The sequence below is a fragment of the Arachis ipaensis genome, chromosome B08 (genome assembly GCF_000816755.2).
Source record: "Arachis ipaensis cultivar K30076 chromosome B08, Araip1.1, whole genome shotgun sequence".
NCBI classification, from domain to species: Eukaryota; Viridiplantae; Streptophyta; class Magnoliopsida; order Fabales; family Fabaceae; genus Arachis; species Arachis ipaensis.
The window spans coordinates 24,011,625-24,034,891 of record NC_029792.2 but is presented as its reverse complement, the minus strand read 5'-3'; the positions used below and the strand labels follow the sequence as shown (position 1 = coordinate 24,034,891).

The window sequence follows — 23,267 nt, the reverse complement described above, 5'->3', positions numbered from 1 at the left end:
AACCCCCAATCTTCCGACGGACATAACTTTCTCGGGTAGAACCCACTTAGAATCCATGTTGGAGTATCCCTAAACACCCAAAATCACAAGATTTCAACACTAACTACCCAAAAACATGTAACAGTGGGGAATTTCGAAAACTGGGCAGAGATGAATGAAATACTCATTTAAGATTAGCGCTCTAAATCGCACTTTAAATATTTCTACCTTCCCTAATTATAATTCCTCATTTCTTAATCTTATTTACCCATAATCAATTTCCTTAGTTGTAGTACCAGATAAATCTCAGCCGGTACTGCCGGTCAAAATTCCACTGCGCACTTTTACGCAGAAAACTATATTTTCCGACTCGGAAAAATTCACTGAATCCAAATATCATATTTAAATTATCAAATTCCAATTGCCAAATCTTCCAACCATATTCGCTCCTATTTAATTTATTATTTACTAAATTTTGGGTAGATCGGGTATTACATTTGTGATTAAAATAGAATATCTATAAATTTACCTCTCTACCTTATAATTCACCTTTAAATGTATGTGGTATAGGAGATTTCCGGTCAACCCCTTTATCTTTTGTGGGGAAGAGTTGGATTTTTTTTTACAAGAATAATTTCTTTCGTTAATTATGCTAGGTCAAATTGAATTCTGAAGGAGGCATGTAAGTTAGGCTTTGTGAACTCTGAAAAGGGATGACCTAGTTTGAAAAGTGAAAACTAATGGAAAATATATCGATAATAGGAAGAAATTAATTAGGAATAAGTACATCTGCTAACTTAGGAGAATAACCTTGATCAAAAGGAACCCTAGCCGTATCTAATCGACTCTAAGGAAGGTGTTCGGTGGATTCCGTTTTTCGAAGTCCAAAGTGGAGAGGTTTTGTCTAATCTAAAGCTGTGTTTGATCGGGGCTAACTCGTTCAGAGTTTGCAATTCACATTCCATTGTGGACTCTGCTAGGTCGTTTTCGTGGTGGTGACGTCGTCTCTAAAAGAAAGGCAATCAGTATGTGTATTTTACATGTAAGAAAACAATTTTTGAGGTGAAGTGGGGTGGTATATAGGTTTAACTCGTGTTAAGGAGTCACAAATAGCGTATAGATGTGGATCTGTCTTCGTTCTTTGTGGTCTATTATGGTTGTTAATTATTTTTTGTGGGTTAATTGTTTATAGTTAATGTTGGGGAGTTAGGGTAACTTCAACGGCTTTTGAATTGGTTTATACCTATATGTGTACATGAGCATTCACTTGGGTTGTCTTTTGTGGGGTTTAATGTATCTGATTGAGGAACTAATGTTCTTATCTTCGCTATTTGTTGTAAAATGGAATGATTTTGTCGTTGTATTCTTTTGCATTGTGTTTTTGACACTGTAGATGGAAACAATTGATTCTAATGACGTCCTTTATACACCGAGTGACGACGGAGTCAAGTACGGAGATGCCTTTACAGTAAATGATAAGGGCATACTGAGAAAGGTATTCCAGAGTGAAGACCATGCCTGTGATTTCTATCAGAAGTTGGGAAAATTCCAGGGTTTCGGTATTCGACGGAGCGACATGTTCAAAGATGAAGCTGGTAATTTGATTAGGAAAAGATTATTTTGTAACAAGGAGGGGTTGAGACACAGCAAGCATTATCACCGGGTTGACAGGAAGAGGCCACATAAGCCAGAGACAATGACAAATTTTGAGACAAGGATGTGTATATACTTGGAAAAGAGGAGTAATTTATGGAAAGTTAAGAAAGTCATCACAAAACACAACCATGAGATGACTCACAAAGGCATGGTCCATTTAATCCTAAACTTTCTTTCAATGACGGATGCGGCCAAAGCACAAATTGATGGAATGCAAGGATGCGGGATTTCAACATTGAAGACTATGCAGTATATGGCCAGAATGTTTGGGGGTATTCTTTGGTTGGATTTCTGAAGAAGGATGCATACAACTATGTCGATCGAAATAGGCGTGCGAAGATACTTGATGGTGATGCAAACTCAGCAATTGTATCCTTGGAGAAAAAAGTTGATACAGACCCAATGTCTATGGCTAGATACAATGTGACGAATGATGAGATGCTAGCCAACTTATTTTAGGCAGACGGAGGTAGCCAGCTAGACTACGAGTACTTTGGCAATGTACTCACATTCGACTCGACTTATAAGAAGAATAAGTATAATAGGCCATTGGTGATATTTTTCGGTTGTAACAACCATAAGCAGACATGTATTTTTGGCTTTGAAGTGGTGTTGGATGAGAGTATTGCATCTTATACGTGGTTGCTAGAGAATTTTTTTAGAGGTGATATGCAGTAAAGAGCCGTCGGTGGTTGTGACTGACAGTGATGTTTCTATTCGAGAGGTTGTACGGGTTTTTCTCGAATTCAACCCATCGCCTTTATGCTTGGCACGTTGAAAAAATGTGACGTCAAACGTAAAGGACGAGTCATTACGTAGGCTTTTCAACATTTGGCTCTATGCCAACATAGGTCCTGAAGAGTTTGAGTTGGAATGGAAAAAGGCCGCAGATGAGTACGGTTTACATGATACTGTGTGGGGGAACCAAGTTTATCGAAAGAAGGAGAAGTGGTGTGATGCCTTTTTACAAGACAAGTTTTGTGTCGGTTATAGAATAACATTCCGATATGAGATGATTAATTCGGTAGTGAAAAAGTTCCTTCAATCTAAGCATACAATGTTAGAGTTATAACAAAATCTTGTACTTCTTTTGCAGAAATACCAAAATAATGAGTTGTTGTTGCAATTTAGATCAATTTATGCTGTTCCTATGGTGACAACTTCATTGGAGTCCTTGGAGCGGTGTTCTACTGGTATCTACACCAAGGCTATTTTTAAGGACGTAAAAAAAGAAATAGATGATGTCTTAGGTCTGAACTTTGTTAGGGTCGGGCAGTTGTTAACTACTAAGGTGTACACAGTGGGGGGAATATGCTCACCCGGGGAGTCATATCGTTATTTTAGTTGACAAGAACATGGGGATAGTGGAGTGTGACTGTCACCTCTGGTGTACCCACGGTTACCCATGCAGGCACATGTTCTTCGCAATGAAGCACGAGCATCTAGAGGAGCTCCCACAAAGGCTAGTACTTAAGTGATGGACGAAGGATGGAAAGGAGCTCAATGAGTATGTAGAGAAAGTTGATGACGACGGTGACAGAGGGTTTTTACTCCGTCACGGGGTATTGCATTCAGCGTTGAAGTGACTTCGTGCCCAAGATTTTCGATTATTCTCAGTTGCATTGATGGGCATTCGTAACTTGTGTGCGAACCTAGAGGAATCTTGTGAGAGAAAGTCAAAGGCAAGGGAACCATTTCCTGGTGGAGATATCTGTGATCTAGTTGTCGTTCGGACAAAAGCTGAACCTAGGATTCCGAAAAAAAGACCTATGCGGTGAAAATGCGCAGAATGTAAAAAACCAGGTTACACAAAGCAGACGTGTATGCAACGTAATGTCCAGAATAAGAAGAAGGCTAAATTCGTAAAGTCTGTAAATGATCTATCTATACAAATTAGCCAGGTATATTTTTCCCAATCCACTCATAACTAGGACCTATTTCAATATGATATTTTATTTAGTCCGCATGAAATTGAATACTATTACCAATCGCAAGTGTTGATGCAACATTTAGGTAGCTCTATGTATACGAAATGATTGTTCTAGCTTGAACGATATCTATTGTGGACTATTGAGTAAATACAAATCTAAGGTATCCTTGCAAATGAAGTGGTTATATATATACCGTTCGATTCAAGGCTAACATATCGCTGCCTTTTTTCTGCCATTGAATTCATGGGATTATACACGGATGTCTCTGTCACGGTGTAATACTTTTTTGGTTGTGACGGTAGACAGCTGATGTCGGAGTGACTAGATCCAACAACAACGGTCACCATAAAGACACCAAGGAGGGTCCAAAAAGTGGCATGTATGTGTGTTGCGGGACATTGGACCTGTTCAGAGTTGAAGGTGGTGAGATTGGCTCTACCCAATATGAAGGGCAGGTTGATGGTGGGGGTTGGAACGCCACCCAGCATCTTGATCACCTTAGGGGGATGAGCCACATGAGTAAGATATGAAATTACTCCTAACGGATGTCTCTTTTATTCTGTTATGCTTTTTGCTTGTGGTTGCTTTTACATTGAATGCTTTCACTCCTAACGAACCTCTGTTTCAGGTGATGAAATTACTTGGCAATCTGGCAAGCGCTATGTAGGAGGTAATGTACTATTTACGGGAGCCGATCGTTGTGCACACAAGAGTTTATATACATATATCTACTTGAGTAATGATGGCTCAGGAGAGGTACCTCTGTCAGTTTTTTCTCCCTTTATTTACTTTAGTTTGGAAACTATGTCTCAGAGTATATTGACTTCGTGTGTTGAGTTAGTGTGTTTTCCTAGTTCTTATCCAAAAAACAGCTTATGTACTCGCTCTCCTTTAGTTGGTCAAGGTGAATTTTACAATGTGTAAACTTTGATGTTATGTTAACTGAAACATTCGAACCTTCAACTCTAAGGCTACATTTGTAGTTGATCAAGTAGAGCAGACATATCGATCTCGTTAGTTTCTTTGTAGTTCACGTCTGCATTTTGTTTTTCTTGGTAGTGGACATCCAGTTTGTTAGATTTGTATTGGACTTTAGCTGTTTATCGATCCGCAGGCAAAGTATGAATTGCATGACTTGTTAGATGTTTGCATAATGGGCCTTTGTTTATCTAGATTGGATTTGCCATTGATTTAGTTTTTGGGTGTCTTTGGCACATACGGGTTTGGGATTGTCCCAAGGCAACAGATGGACTGCATGACTTATTAGATGCTTGTATATTGTGCCTCCATTTAATTATTTTTGGGCCTTTGTTTATATGGTTTGGGTTTAGGCTAGATATGGTTTTCGGGGATCTTTTACACATCCTGACTATTCATTGGGTTTTCGTTCATGTAAGATATAGTGCATCGATTTTAGATCGGGTCTGCTACACATATAGGGTTCCAAACCTTATTCGTTTTGTATATTTGAGATTCATGGTTGCATATGGGGACGTACATAAAACGGGAAAAAAACATGTAAGATTTATATTTGCATTAGACAAGTAAAAGACCGAGTTAATACACTAATTGTGTTGCAGATTTGTCATTACTATGTTGCAAAACATAACAAAGGGTTGGCCAAAATGCATTAATATATAAGACACAACACCACTTTAGACCAACCACTGATGTTGACATCTAAGCACATGGATAGTTGGATCTAAACTGATCCACATAAGTTGAATCCACTACAATGATTCTTAGTATTCTTATTGTGGCTATGTACAACTATGTACTAACAAAATGAAAGCAAAAGATGACTATTCCAAAAAATTGTGGTGTCATCACACAAAAAATATCAGATTTTTTGTTACTTTGTTAGGCTATAGGTTGGATGATTAGGCTCTTCTTGGTTGGCCCATCAACGTGCTTCTTCTTGTCCTTTTTATCAGACACCCTGCATCTGGAGTCCCATTCATCCACAGCCATTTGACCAATATTGGTACGAATAGGGTTGTGTCGCCCCATGACGACATCCAAAGCAAGCTGCATCCTAGTTTGTGTGTTGACAACTTGCACAAAAATAACGCCGGAGAATGTCAACTTGCATTATGAATGTTCGAAAACATATATAAACCCTGAAAGACTATTAACGTTTCATGTACCAGAATGTCATACGTGCTCCATGATGACTTGCATCATCTATCTATTTTCTCATAGAGTGTTGTCAAAGAATGGGGATTTTCTCATTGAATTAAGGTGATATTGACGGATATATAATGAATTACTGGAATACTACTTTGAATATGTGTCTTGCATGAATTTTAGGAGAAAAAGAGAAGCAAAGAAGACAGAAATGAGAAAAAGAAGCTAGGCGTGCCAGCAGTGTGCCAACAGGCGTGGCATGCTAGGCCTAAACTCCAGAGAAGCATCTAGGGTGAGTGTAAAGCTTGCGTGCCCTGAGCGTGTCTCCAGGCGTGGCAAGCACACTCTCATCAAGGGTGTGCCATGGGCGTGGTGATGCGTGAGCATCTTCTCTGTCTTTTCCTAGTGAATTTGCATTTGAATTGATAAGTTTAACCAAGATTTAATATATTTTAGCCAATATGAATGCTACTTTCAGTTGTGTGCAATTCTGTTTGTTTCAAGTAGCATTTTGGACGAATTTAACAGTGTTAAAGTCAAGGATGGAGCAAGGAGAGATTAGAAATCAAAGCTGCCAACTCCACGCCAAACTTGGATTCCCCAAGTTTGACGCCACAACAAGTTCCAAGAAAGCTTGCTGCCACCTCCATGCCAAACTTGAGGAAGCTCAAGTTTGGCGCCAGCAAAAGACCTCCAAAGAAAGCAATTCAGCCTCCTTCACGCCAAACTTGAAAAGTTCAAGTTTGGCGCCAGCATGGAGATTCCAAGGAAAGTATACATGCACCAGCCCGTCGCCAAACTTGGATCCTTCCAAGTTTGGCGCCACAAGCAAAGAAGCAAAAGGGGAGCTCTGCCCACTCCATGCCAAACTTGGTTTCTCCCAAGTTTGGTGCCACACCTAGCTACAAGGGTGGTCCCCCTTTCGTCCAAAGGCTACACGAATCAATCATTAAATTTTGATTTAAACTTTTATTATTTTGATAATTAGGAAAAGATATTATTTAGTTTTAGGAAATTTATTTTACATTAATTAGGATTATATATAAAAGGGAAAAGAATCAGCCCTTCGAGCTCTCTCTTCTCTTCTACCTTATTCTGCAATTTACAGTTTTTCAGAATCCTAGTTTTCTCTCTGAACCATGAGCAACTAAACCCCCACTGTTAAGGTTAGGAGCTCTGTCTATTGTATGGATTGATACTATTATTTTTCTATTTTAATTTATGTACTGATTTCTATTTCAAGAATTATTTTCGTTCTTTATTTTATGAATTTGGGTGGAACGGAAGTATGACCATTGTGCTAATTGAGTTCTTGTATAACTTGGAAAAGCTCTTTACTTGAACAACAGCTTGAAAATAATTTCTCCTAAATTTCTAATTATTTGGACTTAACAGGATACGTGACATATAATCCTCTTATATTTGGGTAATTAGGATTTTTGTGGCATGTAAACTAGAATTGAGCTTCACCCTTTAATTGAAATTAAGTGACCAAGGAATTGGCGGTTGATGAGAGTTAGAGGAGACTAAAAAGGTCTAAGGAATTAGGGTTTAGTCACATATAGTTTGCCATGAATTGAATCTTGCATGATTAAAATAGTTAGTAAGAAAAGTCAATCCGGAAAATAGATAACTCTGAAGCCTTAACTGTTTCTCCATATATTATTCACAACTTGTTTACTGCTTGCTTTATGATATTCTAAATTTACTGTTAATGCTTTTAAACTCTCTAGACATCATTTTCTATTAGTCTAACTAAGTAAATTACTTAACCATTGTTGCTTAGGCCATCAATCCTCGTGGGATCGACCCTCATTCACTTGAGGTACTACTTGGTACGACTCGGTGCACTTGCCGGTTAGTTTGTGGGTTATAAATTCCACACCACGTGGCACGCCAGGCTTAGTTTCTAGAGAGATAGTTTTGGCTTAGAAACAAGGGCGTGCCACTGGTCGTGCTCGAAGGCGTGGCACGTCAACCTTCAACAAGGGTCTGTCCACGGGCGTGGCATGCCAAGCTTATCTTCCAGAAAATGGGTTTTGAGGCAAACAACACAGGCATGGCCATGGGCGTTTCAAAGGCGTGGCACGCTGGGTCAGAAGTCTAGAAGCTTTCCCAAACTTCTCCAACAAAGGCGTGTCTAGGGTGTGTAATGTGAAGTGTCACGCCAGGGTTACTTAAATGGGCGTGCCACTGGGCGTGCTTGAAGGCGTGGCACGCCAACTCAAAATAAAGGGCGTGTCAAGGGCATGCTAGTGAGCGTGGCACGCCAGGTATCCAGAATGGAAGAATTACAAGTAAATGTGGCATGCCAATGGGCGTGTACTTTGGCGCTCCATGCCAATTATGCAAAGCCAGCGTGCCACTGGGCGTGTTAGAAGGCGTGGCACACTGGGCTTAATGACCAGAAAAGGCTTCTGGAACCATCACAATGGGCGTGCCAGCAGCGTGTCTTGGGCGTGGCATGCCAAGTCCACTTCACTGTGCATGTCAATGGAAGTGAAACTTCAGAATAGCACACCAACCCTCAATACTGGCATGTCAAGAGGTGTGTCCCAGGCGTAGCACGCTGGGATTACTAACCAGCAGATCCCCCTGGAACCAGTACAATGGGCGTGCCACTAGCGTGCTTTGGGCGTGGCACGCCAGTTCTAATTCAATGGGCGTGTCAATGGGAATGAGGCTTCAGAGTGGCATGCCAACTAGCAATGCTGGCGTGTCAGTGGGCATGCCTCATGCTTGGCACGCTGGGCCAACATCACAGAGAGCATTCCAAGGACTTCAAAGTAAGGCGTGTCAGCCAAGTGAGACGCCAAGTCTGACTACACTAGCATGCCACTAAGCGTGCACTATGGCGTGGCATGCCGGGTAACAAATTGAGAAGAAAGCAGGGGCGTGCTCGAAGGCGTGGTACGCCCCTCAACACGCCTCTATCTAGCAAAGATGGGCCCAGTTTTAGTTAGTTAGGAATTTTTACTTGTACTTTTTTTAACTGGAAGTAGTATAAAAACCCTAAGAAGGTACTTCATTAGGGGTCTTCTTTTCCCACTTTTGACACGCATCTCACTTTTCATCTCTTGTACTTGAGCTATGAGTAGCTAACTTCTCTCTCATTGGGGTTGGAAGCTCTATTGTATTTTGATGGATCAATAGTGAAATTTAATTTCTTCTTATCTTCATCTCTTATTTGATTTGCTAGAAAGATCTTCGTTCTTCATTCAAGGACTCAATTATCTTGGGAAAGAGATTGAGTTCACATGAATTCTATGTGAGCCTTGGAAAATGGATCATAGAGTCATGCTTGAAGTTCTTTCTCACAATTGAATAGATTTGGGTCTGGGTTTGATATAGTGACATGTAATCATCCCAACACTTGAGTTTAGGAGATTGTGTGGCTTTAAATCAGGGACTGATAAACTCCAATTTTGTGGTTTATCTTGTGCTTAATTTGGGGGATTTTATCACCTTTTCTCACATTTATTCAATGAAATAGCATGGTTTTGCAATTCTCCCTTGATTTGTGCTTAAATGTGAAAATATGCTTTTTAGGCCCTAAAATTGGTGATTTTAATTCACTTTAATTCCATTCAATGCCTTAATATGTTTGTTGAGTGATCTCAGGTTCATAAGGCAAGTATTGGATGGAAGAAGTGAAGAGAAAAGCATGCAAAGTGGGAGAACTCATGAAGAAATGAAGGAACCGTAAAGTTGTCAAGCCCGACCTCTTTGCACTCAATCGACCATAACTTGAGCTACAAATGTCCAAATGAGGCAGTTCCAATTGCGTTGGAAAGATAACATCCGGGGCTTCAAAATGATAAAATTTGCCACATGTTACTTTGCATTCAGGGGCGCGCACGCGCCATGTACGCGTGCGCGCCGATGGTGTCCGTGGCCCACTAAAGAGAAATCGCCCTCAGCGATTTGTGAAACATTTTGGGCTCAATCCAACTCATTTCTGATGCTATTGAACCCAAGGATTGGAGGGTAGAATGAAGAAAGTAGTCATAGTTGAGTTTTCATCATGTTTTAGGGTAGAATTCTAGAGAAAGAAGCTCTCTCTTCTCTCTAGAATTTAGGGTAGTTTATGTTTAATTTTCTTGAATCTCACTTTTAATTCTTGTTTTGATTTAGTTTTCCTTTTAATTTCTTGTTGTTACATCTTAATCTTCTTAGTTTCTCTTGTTCATTTCCTTTATTTTGTTACTTTTATGTTGATGAACCCTTGTTGGATTTCCATTTTCTTTTAATGCAATTTAATGTTTGATGTTCTTTTTATTGATGAATTGAGTTGTTGATTTACTTTTCTTGTAATTGATAGTTGGTAGATTTATATTTCTTGCACATTTTACTATGCTTTTCATGTATGCCTTCCAAGTGTTTGACAAAATGCTTGGTTGGATGTTAGAGTAGATTTTGAGCAAAACGTACAGATAAGAGGAAACTGAAGTTTAAAAAATGGCTTATACAAGTTTTGTTCTCTCTCAAATACAGGCCTCTAGGCCGAAACAAAAATACAAAAGTGAGAGACAAATACAAAACAAACCAAAAAGACTCCAAAGGGTATCCGGATCCTCTGCTCCTGTCACCAACCAAACAACTCACCGAGGTGGGTTGCGACCTGAATCTGAAAAACAACAACAAAGTATGGAATGAGAACCGAAGGTTCTCAGTATGGTAACAGTGCCCAATGATGTAAGGCCCCGGGACGCCGAAGGCAATCCTAGAACTTCACATCACATACTGATATTCAAGCTTAGAACAAAATAAATAGATAACCTAAACCATAAACCATTAACAGGGTTATCTAAACTTAGGGAATTTCTAACTAATACTAATTACACCGATGTGTTCCACAGCCCTCGCCAAACTAATCCTCTGTGCGATCCCCTCGCCACCGCCTTCCTAACCTCCTCAGCACCAGACAATCACAGATAATGCAAGCAAGTAATACACAGGTAATATTCATGTATAGCAAGTAATTCAAGAAGCAAGTAGGCATATTATACATTTAGGCAAACCCAAATAGTCAAAGCAGTCAAGCAAATAAGAGATGCATATGATGAATGCCTATCCTATTGGCTCGTGATATCACTTGTCGGTCCGTAAATGCCAACCCGACACATCCTCCCAGATGTAGCCTTTTCTGCCACACCAGGGATATAGTGCCCTGCACACTCATGCAGCAGCGAATCTGCTACGTCAGAGATATAGTGCCCTGCACACTCATGTAGTAGGGAGTCTACTACGCCAGGGATATAGGCCCCGCACACTTCCTGCAGCAAAGAAGGAACTAACCACAACAAATCATGCAACAGAACAATTTGCCACGCCAGGGATATAGGCCCCGCACACTCTCAACAACATATGCTCATGCAACAGAGGAATCTGCTACGCCAGGGATATAGGCCCTGCACTCTCTCATATATTCCAATAATTCATCATTACAACTCCGAGTCCTTGACTCATCTCAACCACTATCCATCGATCTCAAATCATCACCAGTCATTACCATTTCTCATCTCAAATCACTTTCAACAACATCTACTCATGCAGCAGAGGAGTCTGCTACGCCAGGGATATAGGCCCTGCACACTTTCCTTCCACATCCACCAAGCTCATAATAACCATCATCAGTTCTTAATTCCATTCCGAGCTCATTAGTTCATCATTTTCTCAATTTCAATCTCAATTCTTAATACCATACTATCAACATCAATATAGCTATTTATCAATCATTCCAATTCATCAATTATCATACTTTATTCTAACTTCATAACTCACATCATTCATCAACAATCCCAACACTCACCTTCAATTACCAACAATATCAATATTTACTATCAATCATCAACCATCTCAATAAATCCTCATAACAACAATAAATCACACATTCCTCATCATCCAATATATCAATTTATCAACTCTTAAACAATCATCTCCACTTACAAACAACATCATTATGCATTCATAATCATCAACCATTTCACAAACCTCCATCAATAACAATAAGTCTCCCATTCATCATCCACCTTCATAATAATTAAAATACCAATAATCATCATCAAATTATATAATCATTAATATTCTTTATCCCAAACCACCACAACATTTTACATTAACTCTTTACCTTGGATTTCCATAACCCTCATTATCCACCAATATAACTAATCACCATAAATACTCATCAATATCCATAATTCCCAACAATCACCATCAACCACACTAATCCAATATAACCAACAATTACATCAATTCACATATAATTATTTATGCACCAATATTATTCAATCCTATCTTAGGGTCAACTAGCCTAAGTGTCCATGAACATTACATATTACATAAAGGAAACCGAAACTATACCTTGGCCGATTCCCAAACGCTCCAAACACCAAAACGAAACCACCAAACTTGATCCAAAGCCTCAACCAACACCAACTAACACCAAGGCTCACACTAACAACACATATATCATCAAAATCAAAACCTAAAAACCACAAAACAATCAACCAAGAGGGTTTAGCAAAACCTTACCTTATCTAACGTGATTAGGGGTAAAATCCATCAATTATCCGCTACTAGAGATTACCTAAACAAGCAAAACCACAAAATCTACTCAAAACTCATAGCCAAAATCGCGCAGAAAGTTAGGGCTGGAAACTGGGAAATGAAATGCGATTTCTTACCAGCTTTGCTTAGATAGAAACGTAGAGCTCGACAAGAGCTTCGAGTGGCCACAAACGGCTCGTCAATCAGAGCTTCGGATCAAAAGTTATGGCTTCCGGAAGGTGGAGGTGAATAGTGCTCTTTCTCTCTTCTCCTCTCTTCACTCTATCCGAACTCTCTCTCTCTCTTTGTGATGAAATGAGCTTCTTTGGCTCATTTACTCACTTATATATGTTGGGCCTTGGGTCCGATTTGGGCCCGGTCCAACTCGTTAGCGTTTTTGGTCCGTTTAGCTCACTTTGGGCCAAAACCTTTAAGATTAGTATCTGGTTTTCGATTCTAAATTATTTTTCTCATTTCAAAATAATAAATCAATTTTCTAAATCTTATTTTCTAAAATACGCAGTACTGGACAGATTAGAGCCGGTATTGCTGACTCAACCGCCAGTACGCATTTTTACAAAAACTTTTAGAAAAAGATACATTTTCTAACTCAAAAAAATTCACTGAAATCAAATTTCACATTTTTATTTTCAAATTGAAACTTATAAATTTTGAATCTATTCCGGACGCTAAAATTATTTTATTAAAATGGTTTTACGTGAAAACGCAGGTTCTTACATCCTCCCCTCCTTAAAAAGATTTTCGCCCTCGAAAATCCGAATCACGCGGTGGGATATATATATACATATATTCTCCATGAAGCATCCTACGTTCAACGTTGCTATTCCCACAAGTTGCCAAGGCACTTCGTTCACCATCATCCTACTGAGTCGACATTCTCTCTCGCCAACTCCTCCATAGAACAGTTCTCTCGGATAGGCAGAAAATGAGCGGATTTGGTTAAGTGAACCACGATCACCCAAACCGCATCATAGCCCACTTCCACTGAGGAATCTCAAGAGGATGTATCATTCCTGACGGCTTCTGAGGCTCTATCTTCGTCTTCTGTCACGTCAAACACTTGGATGTTACTGTAGCTACATCACCTTTCATCCTAGGCCACCAGAACACCTTCTTTAGATCATGAAACATCTTCGTGTTTCCGGGATAAACAGAAAATCCACTGTAGTGAGCCCCCGACAACACGTCTTATCTCAAACTTCTGACATCCTGTTTGCAAACTCTCCCCTTATCTCTCTACCATCTTTTACCCTCCTTAGTGAATTTTTCACGCCTCTTATTACCAACTGGTTACAACAATTTCTGGAGCTTTCGCTGCGTCACTCTGATTATTGTCATCAAGAATACAAAAGTTTCCTTAAAACAAATACCGATTTTTTTGGTAATATGTTTCCAAAACCTTCAAAACAAGTTTATTCTAAATGAGTTCATTGTTAAGGCTCTTTCAAAGGAGTCGAAAATCATTTACTAGTAAGTCAAACACTTGAAATCATAGTTTCCTTAAATAAAAACTTTTTAGTTTGAATTCCTTTCGGTAAGATAATTTGGAAACCAAATTCACAAATGAACATAATCGGAGAACTCACTTTTCTTTTTAAACAATATCTTCCAAACCAAGAATTTTCGACGTAGTTTCAAAACCAAAGACTACTTTTGTAACATTACGCGAAACTGTGAAAACAAGATCAATCTAAACCAGTTCATTATGAAAGCTTTTTCAAAAGGCTCAAAGTTTCGTTTATCCTTAAATCAAAATCTTTCAGTTTGAATCCCTTTTTGATAAGATAAGTTTACAAACCAAAATCATAAGTTATTAAAATCACACAACCCATCTTCCTTTTTAAATCGTACCATCTGATCAAAGTTCAAATCCTAGTTTCAAAACTAATTCAGTTAGACCAAAGCTCCAAATCAGATTTGAAAATCACTCTAAATCTTAAAACGGCAAAAATCATAGTTATAAATCGCAAGAACGTTAGCCGGTATTTCCGTTGTCACTAGTGCTAAACCGCACCCATCGCCCACACAGGGAACTGCTGAGACTCCTAATCATGCCTGGTAACCATTCCGCCACGCCAACTCGGATCATTCGTCATCACAAGTCCAAAATCCTCGGCTACCGCCGCTAGAATCCTACTTTCCCATGGTTTACTTCCAACACAACTCTAAGCCCTTGCAATCCTAACGACGACTTGCAAAAAGATAAAACCAAATTACCTCAGGTCCAGGTAATATAAGACTCAGAGAATACGCTTACCTCTCATCGAAGGATCCGACCCCATTGCCTCACGTGCATCCGATGTAATGACATGGCCTGATTGTTGACTCTGGCCCTTCTCTCGGTCCCTTCTGCGGCGACAGTACTTAGATATATGTCCCGGCTTCCCACAAGTGAAACATAGATGGGCTTCCCTCATACGGTAAAATTGGGCATTGTTGTCCCTTCTGAAGTTCCGTTGACCTTGCAGATGTTGAGGAGCGCAACCATCTTTCTTAAAGCTCGGTTCCCTTGGTCCAAGGCAATCATCACACTCATTACTAGGGTTCCCTCCAGAAGTCTCCTTTGACGAGGCTACCTTCTTCGTGTAGTCTTCAACAACTCTTGCCTTATTCACCAAATCAGAGAAAATACGAATCTCCATAGGAGCCACAGCAATCATGATGTCGTTCTTCAAGCCTCTTTGGTACTTGATACACTTCCATTTTTCATAAGTCTCCAGGGCACCCTGACACACACTAGAAAACCTACAAAGCTCCTCAAACTTGTTGGTGTACTCTGCCACAGACATAGAACCTTGCTTCAGCTGCATCAGCTCCATCTCCTTTGCTTCCCTTGCAGACTCAAGGAAGTACTTCTTGTAAAAGGCTGTCTGGAACACACTCCACGGAACGTCAGCGTTCTGTAGCTGTAGCAAGCGACACTCTGCTTGCCACCATGGCTGGGCCTCTCCCGTAAGTTGATAAGCAGCAAACTCGACATATTGATTGTGTGGAACATGCTGCACCAGTAAACAACGCTCTATAGCCTGGAACCAGTGGTCCGCTTCAGTAGGATTAGTTGATCCTCGGAATGTTGGTGGATGAACTTTGAGGAAAGTTGCCAAAGTCATCGGGACGCCTCCCGTGTTATCTCCGTTTCCTTCAGCATTGTCATCCACATTTCCTTCGCCAATCCCGTTTCCGTTTTCGGTCGGCTGGCCTAACCTCTGCACAGCTTGCAGAGTCGCAGTAGCATTAGCCTCCATGGTATTCACAAGGTTCGCCATTGCCGCCATGAACTCGGCATGGTTATCGGACGGCCGCTCATTCCTACTCTCTCTTCGTGAACGTGCACGACCTTGTCGGCGAGTAGCCATTAGGGTTCCTGTCTTCACCAAGCATTCGATATCAAGGTGATCAGTCTCAATATCAAAGGTTTAGTGCTTCAATTATTCCAAAAAGGCACTCACAGACAAGCATGCTATAAAATATCAAGTTGATAACCTAAATAGCATGAAAAAAATGACCCAGAGTGTGCAACAAAGCACAATCGGTCCATCCCTCAGGCTCACGAGGACGAACCGCTCTGATACCACTAAATGTAACACCCCAATTACCCTAAGCTTTACCTCTAGCCGTAAAGCAAAGGTTAATCAAAGATTACGACAGTTTTAAGACTTATATATATATATATAAGAAATAATATAATTTAGAAGCCTGATGGAGGATATAGCTCAAACACAGGATTTAAAAGCGCAAAGCGAACTAACGAAGTATCCAACTTAAAACTCAAGAAACAGATGTGATATGAACAAAGATAATAGTATAATAGTGTAACATCATAAGAAACTAGCCATGGCTCGCGGAGTTTAAGCCGGCTAGCCAAACGTACAGATAAGAGGAAACTGAAGTTTAAAAAATGGCTTATACAAGTTTTGTTCTCTCTCAAATACAGGCCTCTAGGCCGAAACAAAAATACAAAAGTGAGAGACAAATACAAAACAAACCAAAAAGACTCCAAAGGGTATCCGGATCCTCCGCTCCTGTCACCAACCAAACAACTCACCGAGGTGGGTTGCGACCTGCATCTGAAAAATAACAACAAAGTATGGAACCGAAGGTTCTCAGTATGGTAACAGTGCCCAATGATGTAAGATGTAAGGCCCCGGGACGCCGAAGGCAATCCTAGAACTTCACATCACATACTGATATTCAAGCTTAGAACAAAATAAATAGATAACCTAAACCATAAACCATTAATAGGGTTATCTAAACTTAGGGAATTTCTAACTAATACTAATTACACTGCTGTGTTCCACAGCCCTCGCCAAACTAATCCTCTGTGCGATCCCCTCGCCACCGCCTTCCTAACCTCATCAGCACCAGACAATCACAGATAATGCAAGAAAGTAATACACAGGTAATATTCATGTATAGCAAGTAATTCAAGAAGCAAGTAGGCATATTATACATTTAGGCAAACCCAAATAGTCAAAGCAGTCAAGCAATTAAGAGATGCATATGATGAATGCCTATCCTATTGACTCGTGATATCACTTGTCGGTCCGTAAATGCCAACCCGACACATCCTCCCGGATGTAGCCTTTTCTGCCACACCAGGGATATAGTGCCCTGCACACTCATGTAGTAGGGAGTCTACTACGCCAGGGATATAGGCCCCGCACACTTCCTGCAGCAGAACAATATGCCACGCCAGGGATATAGGCCCCGCACACTCTCAACAACATATGCTCATGCAGCAGAGGAATCTGCTACGCCAGGGATATAGGCCCTGCACTCTCTCATATATTCCAACAATTCATCATTACAACTCCGAGTCCTTGACTCATCTCAACCACTATCCATCGACCTCAAATCATCACCAGTCATCACCATTTCTCATCTCAAATCACTTTCAACAACATCTACTCATGCACCAGAGGAGTCTGCTACGCCAGGGATATAGGCCCTGCACACTTTCCTTCCATATCCACCAAGTTCATAATAACCATCATCAGTTCTTAATTCCATTCCGAGCTCATTAGTTCATCATTTTCTCAATTTCAATCTCAATCCTTAATACCATACTATCAACATCAATATAGCTATTTATCAATCATTCCAATTCATCAATTATCATACTTTATCCTAACTTCATAACTCACATCATTCATCAACAATCCCAACACTCACCTTCAATTACCAACAATATCAATATTTACTATCAATCATCAACCATCTCAACAAATCCTCATAACAACAATAAATCACACATTCCTCATCATCCAATATCTCAATTTATCAACTCTTAAACAATCATCTCCACTTACCAACAACATCATTATGCATTCATAATCACCAACCATTTCACAAACCTCCATCAATAACAATAAGTCTTCCATTCATCATCCACCTTCATAATAATTAAAATACCAATAATCATCATCAAATTATATAATCATTAATATTCTTTATCCCAAACCACCACAACATTTTACATTAACTCTTTACCTTAGATTTCCATAACCCTCGTTATCCACCAATATAACTAATCACCATAAATACTCATCAATATCCATAATTCTCAACAATCACCATCAACCACACTAATCCAATATAACCAATAATTACATCAATTCATATATAATTATTTATGCACCAATATTATTCAATCCTATCTTAGGGTCAACTAGCCTAAGTGTCCATGAACATTACATATTACATAAAGAAAACCGAAACCATACCTTGGCCGATTCCCAAACGCTCCAAACACCAAAACGAAACCACCAAACTTGATCCAAAGCCTCAACCAACACCAACAAACACCAAGGCTCACACTAACAACACATATATCATCAAAATCAAAACCTAGAAACCACAAAACAACCAACCAAGAGGGTTTAGAAAAACCTTACCTTATCTAACGTGATTAGGGGTAAAATCCATCAATTACCCGCTACTAGAGATTACCTAAACAAGCAAAACCACAAAATCTACTCAAAACTCATAGCCAAAATGGCGCAGAAAGTTAGGCCTGGAAACTGGGAAATGAAACGCGATTTTTTACCAGCTTTGCTTAGATAGAAACGTAGAGCTCGACAAGAGCTTCGCGTGGCCACAAACGGCTCGTCAATCGGAGCTCCGGATCAAAAGTTATAGCTTTCGGAAGGTGGAGGTGAATAGTGCTCTTTCTCTCTTCTCCTCTCTTCACTCTATCCGAACTCTCTCTCTCTCTCTCTTTGTGATGAGATGAGCTTCTTTGGCTCATTTACTCATTTATATATGTTGGGCCTTGGGTCCGGTTTGGGTCCGGTCCAACTCGTTAGCATTTTTGGTCCGTTTAGCTCACTTTGGGCCAAAACCTTTAAGATTAGTATCTGGTTTTCGATTCTAAATTATTTTTCTCATTTCAAAACAATAAATCAATTTTCTAAATATTATTTTCTAAAATACACAGTACTGGACAGACTAGAGCCGGTACTGCTGACTCAAGCGCCAGTACGCATTTTTACAAAAACTTTTAGAAAAAGATACATTTTCTAACTCAGAAAAATTCACTGAAATCAAATTTCACATTTTTATTTTCAAATTGAAACTTCTAAATTTTGAATCTATTCCGGACGCTAAAATTATTTTATTAAAACGGTTTTACGTGAAAATGCGGGTTCTTACAAATCACAATGTTGGATGAAAAATAGTAGAATACAGGTGTATCAAAACCAGTGACTTACGACCGATCTTCCTGCTGGCTAACACGTGGCTCCACTAACACGAATGCAGATGGCTTGGGAAAAACGGCCGACTTTTCCACATAGAAGCTACCGTAAGCCAACATCTTCTCAAGGAAAAAAGCTTACAGCCATATGTATTATCATCACTAACATAATAGAGAGTCGGACATAAAGTGAGTGTCCATTAAAGGGTAAGGGACTAATAACAAATTCCATCTTATCAGTTCGAGCCTTTTGCTGTTTCTTGCTGCCCTTGAAGGAGTCAAGGTAGACAAGTTCCGAACTCAAGAAGTCAACGATCATTAAGTACCAGTGGTTGTCAAGGTGTAATGGCACATAAACCTGTAAACAACTAGCCGTCAAGACATTTTTATATGCCGGCCACGAGATAATGCAAATAACAATTCCCATTCTAAACTGAACACGATAGTACATTACAAAACAAACCTTAAATTGTTGATATGCACGTCCCATATACTTCTTCTTAATGTAATCGAGAGTGTTAGGACAAGGATTTCCCAAACTCGGTGTAATTTGCTGTATCACAAAGAAGGTTCGTGTGAATTGGGAGTGAATACTTAAACATAAACGAATGTTTGGCAAACACTAACTCAAGAGTCCGAGCATTTTATATTAGGGTATCTTACCACAAAGGTGGTTGAAAGCCACTACCTCTTCAGAACAGAGTCAACTGTCAGGCTTTTTGAACACATGCTAGCCACTAGATTCAAAACATAGTATAAATAATAATGTCAACAGTGCATTCAAAACACGAGTATTGGATAAGGGTTTTAGACTAAGATTGAGCATCACTTACATCATCGATAACCTGTTGCCCTGGGCATAGGGTGTGCAGAGAGCCCCGAGTGGCTAAGCAGTGCTCATCAAGTACCAATATCTCGCTTTTTCTTTTTAGGTTGAACAGTGACATGGGTGTATTTTGATCATACAGTATACATTATCAGCAATAGCGCCATGTATCTTGCAAGAAATAGATAGTAACAGAAATAATCATGCCTAACTTAATGGATGGCTCAGCTACAATACCTCTTAGGCAGTTTTGTTGAGAAGACATAAGCCGACACGACAAGCTCCATACTGGTAAACTCCATTCCCTCTAGTGGGGGGAAGACAACTCCTATACAATGACCAATGAAACTGAGCCATAGTTAATCACACCGATATACTACACATGCATTTAGTTCACAATTTACAAAGTGTAATAGCATGGACAAGGATCAAACCTGTGGAATTTCATCCCCGTCCATATAATGGGCCACATGGATATAATAGGTAAATGAGATTCCTGGTCCATTTTGCTTCACCTCTCCTAGCTCATCATGGTTCTCTTCCTCATCAAAATCAAGCTTTTGCTGCAATGTTCATACATAAGAATTAGTGCAATACAATGGCAGCAAGAGAACATATCTTTGGCAACATAACCTGTTGGAGGTAATGATGCTTGACTAGACAGAATGTAAGGACAACCTAACCTTAAGAAGCGGGTTAGTACAAACGGTCATCCGTGCTGCAGAGTTCTAGATCCTCCTTGATGGACCCTATGACGGGTGTTGCTGGTATGTTGCGGTGGATTTACGGGGTCGAGTCCGGTTAGAGTCCTCCACAATGGGCTTCTTACCCTTATCAGTTGATGGTTGAGGAGGCGACTGGGTGGAAACCATCTTCAATATGCTTGATAGAATCTTTCCATGGTCGGCGACTATTTCACTAAGCCCCTTAATCTGCTCGTTCTGAGTCTTCAGTATGGTCTTCGTTGTATCATCCTCTTGCTCTAGATGCTACAAAACAAATGAAGGGTGCTTTATAAAGTTCCACTCGAGCATACATGAACACACTCACGACTGGCACGAATAACAAATGATGCTAAGAACTAATGTTTATACAACAACCTAGCTAATACGGCTAAGAAGCTCGAGCACCTTCTCGTCCGTTGTGGTCACTATCTCACTGTCATTAGTACGACCCTCTCTATTATAACGTCGAGTGTTAGTTGGGATGTCTATAGTCAACATTGAAAGCACAATGGCAGACGAAGGTGGAAACGACAATATAGAAAGTAACAAGAAAGGATCAGATGCTTACTTGTCCAAGCATGACCCATCAGTAGGCGGAACTTCTTCCGATGTCTTCATCGGCTCTGTGGCTCTGCCGTGCGACTGAAAGCGGTTTTTGTCCATTAAAGATTGTGACGCACAATTATAAAGAGAGCGGGAGAGTCACTTTAAAGAAAATGTAGTACTGATACGTTGAACGCTAGATGGTGCAAATACCACTTATATACTACTTCTAGTGTCGTTGTTGAATTGCGGGCCTGTACTTTCATGTAAAAGTAGTCATCATCCCATCCTAAGCAAAAAAAAAATTATATTCAGTGAGGCAAGTAACTATGCCTCCTCAGAATGAATTTTTTTTATTTCAATATGTGAGACCAAAATCCATGTTGAAAACAATTTCATTTTTATTCTTTTTATGTTAATTTTTTTTATGTTTAATTTTATCTGTTTTAGGCAAAAGATTTTGTTTTCCTACAATCATCGATGCAGAATTCTTAACAGCTTATGTTCAACCCATAAGAATTGGAAATATTTAATGTTGTTTATTGAAGTCATTAAGAGAATAACAACCCAAAAGAAAGATATTTTGGGCCAGCCCATCATTTTTTAGCTTCGCAAGCAACCCTAATAAAGACATCTTAATTGTGCACTGATCTAACTACTGCATCCAGAAACCCTAAAATCTGACTCAAAACGAGAACATTGGCTCAAACATTCTAATCATCGTTGTTTTTAAAATTAATAATTCAAAGCTCAAATAAATAATGAGAATTTAGTCTTATTGGGAAGAAAACGTTAGTCAGTTTAGGACCTCACACCTAGACAAATGATAATCTACCGTATAAGATGGACACAAAAAGTGAAAAATTGTCAGTGCTTTAGTCGGAAAATGTGTGATGGGACAACACCTTCTTCTATAATATTGCCTAAAGAATGCATGTGTCAGAAAAACTTTGACTAATACATATACTTATTCTCAATGCATAAGCATGTGCAAGTGCATTTACTGTAGAAGAATATGGAACCCACCTTATTAGGCCATTGTATAGATAGGTGTAGGGTTTTTGATTCCTTATTGATTACATATATATTGCAACAATGATTTAAATCCTAAATTAGCATCACCTAAACCAGAAACAAATAACATGTTTGTCTAAAACAAGTCCAACTGGCTTTGCTATTACTGTCCCTTATATTTTTCTGAAAAAGGGATCATTTTAAAAGTTGGAATCACAAAACTTGTTAAATAAATAGAATTAAATAAGAAGACTCTGCACGGGAATGGGACATTCCAGCATTAATCCATTGGCTTATTAGAAACGCGCTTCATGTTTCACACTGGATTGATGAATAACTACACGTTACATAAGCTTTACCACTAACACAAATTTAGATGGACATTAACATCCCTAATAAACGCCAACTTACATAACACCACTTTGTCGCTAACAGATTATACACAGACCGATTTTACTTAACAGTCAAAATCAACAAACTTAAACTATGATGGAACTCTATAGCAACATGTTGTTAAATACATCCAGTTGCTCCTTAAGGCTCGCATTCTCCATCTCAAGCTCCCAAAGTCGATTAGCGTATGAACGTGATCCCATTTGCTGCAATTCCTCCACATCCTTTTGCACGCGGCACAAAACTATGTAGTTATAGTCCAAAATCTTCATCCCGATCTCACATAGTAACCTCTCTATCATGTGAAAAGCTGTGCCTTCCCTAGCATGGGAGTCTTCGACACAAATCTTGCCTTCAACAGTGATATCAAGTCCCCTAGGATTCGACGACAGAACAACAGCGTGCCCAACGACTCTCTTCCCAGTATTAGATTGAGTATCCATGCGAAAGAAAATAGGCGTCCTAACTGAAGATGCGAGCAGATCCTCAACAATAGTACCTTCATGTTCTCGACGTGGATGAACTCCCAGCTGCTAGCATCGGTTGAAACCAAAAGTAAGGACGCATGAACGAAATAGTAACTCAATAACAAATACAACTTTCTGCAAACATTAAAAAAATCTTTCAGTTTCAAACATTAACTGGCAATGCGGATGGCTTTCGAGAAGATTCCTCCATTCTAACACCATTTGTGGTCGAAGATACTTGCAGCCTCTAAAGCATAGTAGTGACTTTCTTATTCCTAAATTTCATGTCCTGCGTGGCCAAGGATTCTTTATTGTCATCCCCCTAGGATTCTTGAAGTCATC

At 39.6% G+C, this 23,267-nt stretch overlaps 1 protein-coding gene across 1 annotated transcript; it reads right to left on the bottom strand.

Annotated features, from left to right (window-relative positions):
- On the bottom strand, nt 13,858-15,538 carry LOC107610772. The gene is made up of 3 exons (XM_016312774.1): nt 15,145-15,538; nt 14,521-15,039; nt 13,858-13,934 (listed from the first exon to the last, which is right to left on the bottom strand). The coding sequence occupies exons 1-3, from the start codon at nt 15,536-15,538 to the stop codon at nt 13,858-13,860; spliced, it is 990 nt and encodes a 329-aa protein (XP_016168260.1).

Excerpts from the sequence above, each read along its gene's own strand:
- LOC107610772 (XM_016312774.1), bottom strand. The coding sequence starts at position 15,538 with ATGGCGGCAATGGCGAACCTTGTGAATACCATGGAGGCTAATGCTACT. Across the intron at positions 15,040-15,144 it reads GAACGCTGACGTTCCGTGGA|AGTACACCAACAAGTTTGAG; the intron begins GTGTGTTCCAGA and ends TGTCTGTGGCAG. Across the intron at positions 13,935-14,520 it reads GTCGGATCCTTCGATGAGAG|TTTCGCGTAATGTTACAAAA; the intron begins GTAAGCGTATTC and ends TTGTTTTCACAG.